The 10,686-nt window shown below is 33.4% G+C and overlaps 1 protein-coding gene across 1 annotated transcript; it reads right to left on the bottom strand.

The window, feature by feature from the left end:
- Positions 1-5,220: 5,220 nt before the first annotated feature.
- Positions 5,221-6,402, bottom strand: LOC127150397 (uncharacterized). Its single transcript, XM_051088104.1, has 3 exons — positions 6,021-6,402; positions 5,913-5,968; positions 5,221-5,790 (listed from the first exon to the last, which is right to left on the bottom strand). Exons 1-3 carry the CDS (start codon positions 6,400-6,402, stop codon positions 5,221-5,223), a joined length of 1,008 nt encoding a protein of 335 aa, XP_050944061.1.
- Positions 6,403-10,686: the final 4,284 nt, after the last annotated feature.

Raw genomic sequence — 10,686 nt, 5'->3', positions numbered from 1 at the left:
TTTTCATAAATATATTTTAAAATTAATTGTATGCTATCTTGAAATTATTAATTTTTTAGTTACTTGAAACTAAACGTTAATTTCATTTTTTTATTATTTTTTTTTGAAAAAATCAATTTTAAAAGCAAAAATATTTTAAAATGTAAATATATAATCATAAAAAAAATTTGATTTCCATCAACAAAATATAAATAAGATAAATAATTCTTTTCGAGACAATATAATATCAATTAGACAAAAAGATGTGCAATTCGATCCCGTTCTTCATTCATCTTTATTTCACGAACCGAACGATCATGTTCTTCATTGACATCCTCATGATTTCTTTCACAGATGTTAAGTCGAAATAGATTTGACTGAGAGAGAAACATTTGCTAATCTCTATATTTAAATGTGTGTTCATATACATTGAAAAGAAATATTCAAAGTATTTAAAAATAGAAAAAAAAAAAAATAAGAACAACGGAGTAAAAAATAGATAGTAAAAAGGAATAGAAAAAATAAAGGAACAAATAGATATTTGAAAGAGATTTCTCATTAAACATAAAATAAAAATTTATTCTAAAATTTAGTTGCATGTGTTTTCTCTAAAATGATTTATTTGATAATCTCATTTTTCCAAAAATTATTTCAAATGAATGCCAAACACCTTAATTTATATTAAAATGAATCATTTCAAAAATTAAACACTTCAAAAACCAATCCAAACACACCCTCAATTTTAGAGATTGACCAGGAAATTAGAACTTTTTCATTTTATATGAAAATTACAAAAATGCCATTATTTGTTGTTAAGAAATTATTATTATTATTATGTTTCTCTCATTTTTATTGGTTGTTAATAATAATGCCCCTACAAAAATGCCTTAGATTACAAAAAAATAGTATATAATTTAAGAAAATTTATTATTATTATATTTTATCGTTGGAGATCAATTATTATTTGTTGGATTAAGAATTTAAGTATCAAAATATTTCTACTTCTAGAATAAAATTATCTAAAAAATTTAATATGAAAAAAAATAATGATTAGTTTTAACTTTCCTAATTTAAAAAATTTAAAACAATTAGTTTCAAGATATGTATTTTTTTTATGAAATTAGGTAATAGTGTTTAATAGTCCAAATTGGTAATTTGAGTTAAGTATAAACATTTTTGTTATATGACAAACCAAACAAAATTCACAATATATTTATAAAAAAATCTAACTAAATATGTAAGTCTTTAAATTTTAAACTCCTTTTTAAGAAAATATTTAAAAGAAAATTTATTATTAAAAAACATTTTCTTTCATAGACAAATCAAAAACACCAAAGTGTAAATGAAATTGATTTGAAATTATTTGATAGTGCTTTGATGCATTCGATCCAACAATCAGTGGTGCTCAAACCATGGATTTTCACCTGAGATTAAGTACTTAACGACTTGTAAACAATCTAATTTGACCATTAAGTTTGGGCATGAATGAGTAGTTTTAAATTTGATTCCTTCTATGGTCACAAGAATTTTTCGCTAACAGGGGAGGGGTACGTAGGGGGAGAATAATCCAGATTCTTTGAGCATGCTGCTGCTCCAGTAACTTTTTCGTTACAATCTCTGATGCTTATGGAACGCCATCTATCTTTGAGCTACTGTTGAAATCATCATTTATAAGGTGTGAAGGAAAAACAATACTCCAGATGTTCTTCACTCTTGGCCATGATCGGTTGATTCAATCTCCTTGTTGCATCTAGCTAGGGCAGTAAGGTAAGAGATTAACACCTCTTCTGATGAGATTGTGATTTGTTGGGATTGTGTCATTTAATGTTCGGTTTCCTTGGTACTGTAAGATCCCAAATTTTCTTCCAAATGTCTTCCATGATGTTATTAATTTGATGGTGAATCTCTATTTTTTGCATTCATAAGAGCTTTGTAACCACTCTTAATTGTGTAATTGTCGTTTTTCTCAAAATGCCATGTCCACTTATCTTGCATATTTCTGTTTGTTCGGATTCTCTTTATGAATTATACGATGTAGTTTTTCATTTTTCCAATTTCATGACTCATCCATAAATTCAGATACAAGGGAGTCTTCATGAATTATATCTATTAAAGGTTGAAAAAGCTTTAACTAATTTTGGGAAATTTTTTAGTTCTTTTATATACTATACTAGTTGGTAACACGTGTTATGCATAACTTTTCATTTTATTTGACTAAATATAGAAAGAGAGTAATTAATTATATAAATAATAGGGGTGTAAGAACAACCCGAATAACCCGGACTACTCAACCCATATTATAAGGGTTGGGTTGAGTTAGTTTAAAATTTGGGTTAGGTTCGGTGGATTCCAAAATTTTTGTTTTTCAATCAGTTTGGATTGGGTCTCGGGTTGGGATTGAAAAATTTGATTCAACCCAACCCAACCTGAATTAGTGATATATATATATATATATATATATATATATATATATATTATTTATATATTTATATTTATGTTATATTGTATTTATACTTTATATTTATATTATATTTTATTATTAATTTAGTAAATGTAAATTTAGGTCATGCAACCTCACTTCATCAAGACTACTTCATGCCCGCGCCTCACATCTCTTTGTGTTACACTCTCCCTCTCGTCTAATTGGCTTCTCATCTCACATCGCTCCTTCTAAGTGCTTATCGCCTTCAGCTTCACATTTCACCATCTTTGTTGGTGTTCTCTTTGTCTTCCTTTCAGACTTCATGTTAAATCATTTATTTTGAGCTTTTTTCCTTCATTTAAAATTTATAAAAAACCCTACTGCCCTAGCTGTTGGCATTGCTGGATTTGCTTACTCCTTACTAGTATGGGTCTATGAGTGCATCCCACTCTTGACCGGTCCATCAATATTCTGTGCACAAAAAGTTGATGATAATAAGATTTGCATGCTGAATTAGGTTGTAGACAGCCATCCAGAATTGAAAGATCTGGCTGAGAAGGTCTTCGATAATGATAAGGTTTGATTTTGCAACTGTATATTTTATACATGCCGATAATATTATGCCCACATATATGACTGTGATTTCTGAAACAGTTCAAATTTGAGGCAATGTTTGAGGAAGATTTCGTGGAAAGAAGGACTTTTCATGAAAATGTAATGAGGGAGGAAACTAATGTTACATTTGAGAGAGGTGAAAGCTCACGACAATGTGCACATCCAATGAGAAAATTCCTGATTACTTCCTGAAATTTCAAGAACTCATTCTAGCCAACAATGAATGTTTAAACAATAAATTGGACAAGCTGATTAAGGAGGTCGAAAGTCTCAAGGATATGTTGAAAGAAAAGGTAAATCAAACAGTGGAAAATAATGATAACATACCAAGGGATGACAATAATGATGAAGGTGAAGGGGATACACACAGTGAGAATGTTGAACATGAAGTTCAGAGGGATGTTACTAATCAGCAGGTACATATTATATTCATTCTTGTGTTAAATATATATGGACGTATATTTTTCCAAACTAACTATAATAATGAATCGGATGGAAACAATGAAAAAGAAAATGATGGAGAAGAGGTAATTTATATTTGTAATTTATACTGTATAGTACTGTATATTACATACTAATTATGAATATTAACAGGAAGGACAAAATGAATTGTTTGATGATGACATATACAACACTGCTCTACTGAATGAAGTAGAAAAAATTAAGAAAGAAGCAATAAAGATGAAGGTAAGTAATTAAGTGATTAATATTAATATATTTTAATATATATATATAGTTATATAGTTATATTGTAAAATTAAACATCATCTGCCTTTGGTCTAAGCGCTTCAATGAACAAAGGGCCGCAGGCCCCCACTCGTGCTATTTCTAAGTTATGTAGTTAATGTAGAAGAGAAAGTTGGGAAAAATACCTGCTCAAAGACCTGTACCTGTTAGGATTGCTTCAATTAATGTATGTATATTTCTAGTATTAATAATATATACGACGTCATATTGAAAATGTACCTAAATAATTAATGAATGAAATAACAGGCTTATCAACAAGCAGTCATGAAGAGCATGAAGAGAGGGACTTTACCTTCATGGATATTTAGATCGTCATAAACAACGAAATTTGGCTCTGCAGAGCCAAAAAAGGAAAGGATAGAGTTCAATGCTCAAGGATTTGAAGCACCAAGCTTTAAATTGCTTTCCCAAGGTCTTTAGAAGAATGTGTTATTTGCTTCTGTTTTTGTTATCTTGAACTGAAGGAACAGGTTTGTATTTTAGAATGAAGTAATTTGGATATTGTTATTTGGTTTCTAATTTACACAGTAGAAATTTGTTATGTACCTACTTTTTTATAGTTTTTGAAATTGTAAACAATTTGATAATACACTTTTCTATTGAGATGATATATATCAAATAAAATAGTGTATATCATTATATTTAACTTTTTAATTTAAATTAAATAGAAATGTACAATATTTAATCTAATAGTGTTACGTTCTAAACTGCATAATTTGAACAATACAATTAAAATGGCTATGGCAAATAATGTATACATTAAAATGGAAAAAATATCGTATGGTTGAAAAAAAGGAAAATAATAAAGAGTATATTTTCAATATTATGAAGTATATAAGAACGTTCAATTAAGGAGAATTTTGGAAACATTTATAATTAAACTTAAAATTTTAACAACATTACAATAAAAATGAATATAATAATCTAGTTCAATAAGGAAAACTTGCATCTCTTGCAGTTATGACCAACACGTCCACAATGACCACATTTAACGCGTCTCTTGAACTCCATTCTAATCTTCTTTGGTTGACCAACAACACGTTTTACATTAGGTGGAAGGATGACAATGGACATAATGTGATCAGGTATTTGCCATTGACGATGATCACCTAAAGGATTTATTACTCCTCTATATATTGAACTCAAAGTGCTATTCAAGTAAAGAGGGGAGACATGACTTAATTGATAAATGTTTCATGGTGAAAATAGCACATGCATGCGCATAAGGTATTTTCAATATATCCTACATCCTATAACTACAAACGTTCATAGGTAAGTAAATAAAATATTGGCATGTTCCATCTATGACCTGATATTTCATGTCATTAACTAGATTAACCTACAACGAAAAAATATAAGAGTCATATATACTGTATATATGAGAGATGGAGATGTATATTAAGCATAAGTAATAATTGTTAAAATGACCATACCTTCATTGATCGACTAAGTTCAATCTATTCCCTTAATATACCTTCAATAGTTTTCATAAAATCAGTAACTTGATAATCAACTTCATTTCTTCGTTCAAAAAACCATCTTTGCAATATCATTCGCAAAACCTCAAGCATTGAACATATTGGTAACTCCCTAGCCATCAACATAGCAAAATTCAAACTCTCGGATATATAGGTCATGACATTATATCTCCTACGTGGCGAGTAGGCACGAGACCACTTAGCAAAACCAATGGATTCAAGCTCCTCACGTATACCAGGGACAAAAGATTCCAAAAAATGCATTTCATGTTTGAATTCTACAATATTAAATGCTTTCCTACATGAATGAAAAACGGTATCTACTATTCTCTTATACTTCAACTTGAGGTTCCGAAGTAAATGAACAAGGCAGATGCAATGTAAAACGTTGGAAAATACTACCTCTATAGCTTTGCATATACTTCTATGCCTATCAGATACTATGACAACATCATTCCGCCCACCTCTAATTCTTTTTAACTGGTTGCAAAACCAAGTCCATGATGAATCGTTCTCAGAATCCACAACACAAAAAGCTAGTGGAAAGATCTAATCATTGGAATCAGGTGTTGAAGCAGATAACAAAGTACCACCGTATTTATTCTTCAAACTAGTTCCATCAATAGAAATGACTGGACAACAATGTTGCCAACTAGAAATGAAAGCAATACCATGAAGAAGTAAAGAAATCTACCATCGACATCAACTTTGTATTCAATAACAGAACCTATAAACATAAAAAAATAAGAAAATATAAGAAAAAATGTATAACAATATACCTGGGTTGTTGAGTTCCAATATGTATGCAAATCTGGGTAACATCTTGTAGGAGTTCTTAGGAGATCCGCGAATATCATCCAACGCAGCCTCACGAGCACGCCATGTTTTTTGGTAAGATATGCTTAAACCATGTTCAACACGAATGAAATGAACTATATCTTTGAGAGTTGACAATTCAGAACCAGCTAAAATTTTTTTGTTCTTAATTAGGTTCTTGATAACAGTAAATGTGGCTTGTCTATGATCCGTTAATGGAACATCTACTGAACATGTATGTTCTGAATCAAACCTAGTAAGAACCCATATTGACCTATCCCCATGAATAGAAAAAGAAGCACGCAAGGACCATTTGCAGTTTTTAATGGCACATTGTAAAATCATAACTTCCTTGTTAGATTTCACAGTAACGTACTAAAAATTATCTCTAAGAGCAATGACTTGTACACACTTTTTGAACAAAGATTTAGTTGAAAACATGTCTTGGACTTTCAGTGAAAAATTGGAATCTACCTTAGACATATCTATGTTTTCAAAAAATATAACCCTATCATCATGAATTTGAGTTCGAAAAAAACTCGACGACGATGAACCCAAACAAATAGATAAAGGACCAACAAAATGAACAATAAGGGTAATATGACGCTCAACATTTGATGTTATTATATGATAAACCCATTTAACATCATTATCATTCGTTATAGCCAAATCCTTCTTAACACATTCTATAGAACCTAGGCAAAGGTATATATCAATATTGTTCATATCAATTATATTGCCTAACATGGATCTAAGGCTACTGTACAAATCTTTATAGCACATATGTTCATTAACTGTAATCTCGGACACACTAAAACTAACGTAATTGTGTGATTCATTGAAAAATCCATCGAAGTATACTACAATTCTGACCATCCTGTAAAATATATTAAAAACATATGAAAGTATTACTATATGACAAAATATATGTATTATTGAAAATAATAAGGGATATATATCAAATTAAATATACTTCGAAGTTGTCAATCTGGACGAATGTATGTACTTTGTTAATATGAACGGGTATATATTTAGATACACATATAAGATAAATAAGTACTGAAACGGAAGCTCTAAATATATAATATAGTATTTGGGTATATATTTATATGAACGGAGAAGATAAATAACTACTGTAACAAAATGTAATCTAACTACTGTAAATTGGTATATTTAACAAAATCTAATATAACTACTGTAAATTTAACTACTGAAAATTGGGTATATATCACAAAATCTTAATTAACTGGATATATGTGAAGGCGGATGGATTCGTCAAGAAACGACGGTAAAGCTCTGTAATATAACCTTAAGTTATCGGCAGTTGAGGATTTTTGACAGAAGAAGATTCTAAACCGGCTATGTAGAATTTTTTGGGCGTGCAAAAGATAGAGTACGACTGTGTAGAAATTGAAGAACGATTTGAAGTATAAAACAATGGACAAGTTCGAAGATAGAGTATGGAGGAGGAAAAAATGGGAAATATTATATGAAAATATAGTTTTTTAATAATATTTCTATATTAAAACATATATTATTTCATTATAAAGAGATTGCATTTATAATTAAGGAAATTAAATGAAGACAAAATGGGAAATGTTTTTTATTTATTCAATTATTGCATATTAATTAAAAATGTAAGTAAGAAAATTCTAATGTATACAATTATGATATTATTTATTAAAAATGAAAAGTGATTTCCTATTAAATAAAGAAAATATTATTTTTTAAAACCGAAAATTATATATATTAAATGACAATGATAAGGATAAAATAGTCCTAAAAAAAAGTGATTTCCTATTTATGTAAAAACTATATAACTTAGGATATTTCCGAAATTTCGTAGCCAAATTAGGTCTTTCTTTTAAAACTTTCTTAGTTTTATTCTTGATAGGCTTCTTACTTAAGACTTGTAATGCATGCATGTATAAAGAATTTAATAGTATGTGTAACGACCCAACTTTTCCGGACTAAGTTCAGGTCACTACCAAATACCAAAACTCGACTATTCAACGTAAAATTTAAAACGGACCAGATACGATTCATTAAAACAGTATAAACCTTACAAAAGACAGTTTCGGGCCCTATTTTAAATAATTCAAAAAGAAAATCACAAAATACAATGTCAAGTCACTAGTCCAAAAATCATAATCAGATATTCTGACAAAATACACAGCGGAAGCGAAAGAAAAACGGACGCGTCCATATGGCCTTCACGCATCCTTCCTGCCTCTCGTCGGTCTGCCCCTCGCTGTACCCCTACCTGAAAAGTTAAAGAAAAGAAAGGGTGAGTATAAACATACCCAGTAAGGGACCCACTACTAGGCCCGTTAGGGAACAACAGTTAACTTCCTATTCGGGGGTACCCTACATAACAGTCTAGTGGTTCCGTAGAACTCACATATCAGTCTAGTGCTCCCGAAGGATGCACATGTCAGTCTAGCGCTCCCGAAGGATGCACATATCAGTCTAGTGCTCCCGAAGGACACACATATCAGTCTAGTGCTCCCGAAGGATGCACATATCAGTCTAGTGCTCCCGAAGGATGCACGTATCAGTCTAGTGCTCCCGAAGGATGCACGTATCAGTCTAGTGCTCCCGAAGGATGCACGTATCAGTCTAGTGCTCCCGAAGGATGCACATATCAGTCTAGTGCTCCCGAAGGATGCACGTATCCGTAAGGCACACTACCCCATAGATGAAGCTAACCGTTACCCCTCAGCCCTTACCAAACTGTCTACATCAGTCACATCACAACGGCATTCATATTACAGTTCCGCCATAGGCTTTGTCAGTCAGACAGTATAGGCTTAAACATCTACACCCTCAGTTGCTATATGCTTTACCGATTCGTACCCCAATAGGGAAACCCTAGGCCCAAACGACTAACCAACCAAAACAGGACTCACTGCCTTCCCCATCCAAACTCCATGAACCACATCCAGACCAGAGTTTAATACATACTAACCGTAACTTTAAGGTCCATCAACATATAATTTCAATCCACAACAGCAGTCACAGTATAATTTCATCAGACCGAAAATAATATCAGCACTTAACAGTCAACACGCATACAGATATTCAGTACAGTCACTAACGTGAAATCCCCTGTGGATTACTACGGTCTTAGCCTGGACTCGGGGTCCAGTAGTAGGAAAACCCTTACCTGAAACTCGGTGATGCCCCTCGATTGAAGACTACGCTCAACAGATCCACCTAAACGAAACACGAAGGTTTTAGTGGGTGGTCCTAGTAGCAGTTGATTTAAAAGGTCATCCGTTGACTTACCCAAGGAAAGGAAGCTATCACCAACCAGGTCTGTCGCGGAACCTGAGAACTTAAGCGTCAACTCTGCACTACCTTCAAGGGAGAAAAGTAGGGCCAAAACTTAATTCAACATTCAGACTCACATCGGACGAGGTAACATTATGGAATTCATCGAAAACAATCCTTACCGAAGACTCACCGTGACCCGGAGCGGAGGAAGGAAAGCTTAGGTGGCTCGGTGAAACAAGGAGCTCGGCTCGGCTTGAAGGCGCTCGGCTCGGCTCGGCTCGGCTCCACCTCGGCTCGGCTCGGCTCCACCTCGGCTCGGCTCGGCTTGGTCCCGGCTCGGCTCGGCTTGTGGCTCGGCTCGGCTTGGCCTCGGCTCGGCTCAACTCGGCTCGCGGCTCGGCTCACTCGGCTCGCGGCTCGGCTCACTCGGCTCGCGGCTCGACTCACTCGGCTCACGGCTCGGCTCGCGGCTCGGCTCGGACAAGGATGACGGCTCGGGTACGGCTCGCGGCTCGGCTTGCTCACTCGGCTCACCCGGATGGTGCGGCTCGGATCGGAAACGGGCTCGGGTCAGCTGGAACCGGGTCGGGTCGAACGGCTAGCACGAATCCGCGGCTTCTTTTCTTTCCGGCGAACGACGGCGCTTCCTCCGTGCTCGGTTGGCGTTGGAGACACGAGCTGACGACGGAGAGTACGCCGGCGGTGGTAGGACGATGAGAGAACGACGGAGAAAGAAAAGGAAAACGGATGGTTCGGGTGGCGGTGGCGCGGCGGAGAGGAAACGAAAACGGAGGGAAGGAAAGGAGGTGGTGGCGGCGTCGGCTGTCGTCGGTGGGGGCTGTAAGGAAGATGAAGGAGAAGAGAAGGAGAGATGGGCTGCACGAACGGCGGCGGTCGGGCGAGGGACGGAGGAAGATGAGGAAATGGATGGCTCGGTGGCGGCGTCGGCGAGAGAGAAAGAAAATTCGAAGGGGGGCTGCGCGCGAAGTTAGGGTTTTCTTTTCTCTTTTTTTTTTTGTAAATTATATATATATATATATATATAAAACAAAATAGGTATATATAAATAATTATTAAAAATTATTAATATTAAATAATTTAAAATAAATAATAATATATATATTAAATAATAATAATAATAATAATAATAAAGAAATAATAATATATTAATAGTATTAATATTAAATAAATAATAATTTAATATTATGTAATAATAATGTTATTGTTTAATAATATTACTATAATATTAAATAATAATAATAATTATAATATTAAATTATAACAAATAAAATAAATATTAATAATAATAATACAATCAATATTATATCCTTACTATACCAATTTGCACTTTAA

Source organism: Cucumis melo, chromosome 7, assembly GCF_025177605.1.
Source record: "Cucumis melo cultivar AY chromosome 7, USDA_Cmelo_AY_1.0, whole genome shotgun sequence".
In the NCBI taxonomy this organism is placed as follows: Eukaryota; Viridiplantae; Streptophyta; class Magnoliopsida; order Cucurbitales; family Cucurbitaceae; genus Cucumis; species Cucumis melo.
The sequence above is the reverse complement of the archived record's forward strand: the minus strand, read 5'-3'. Positions and strand labels throughout refer to the sequence as shown.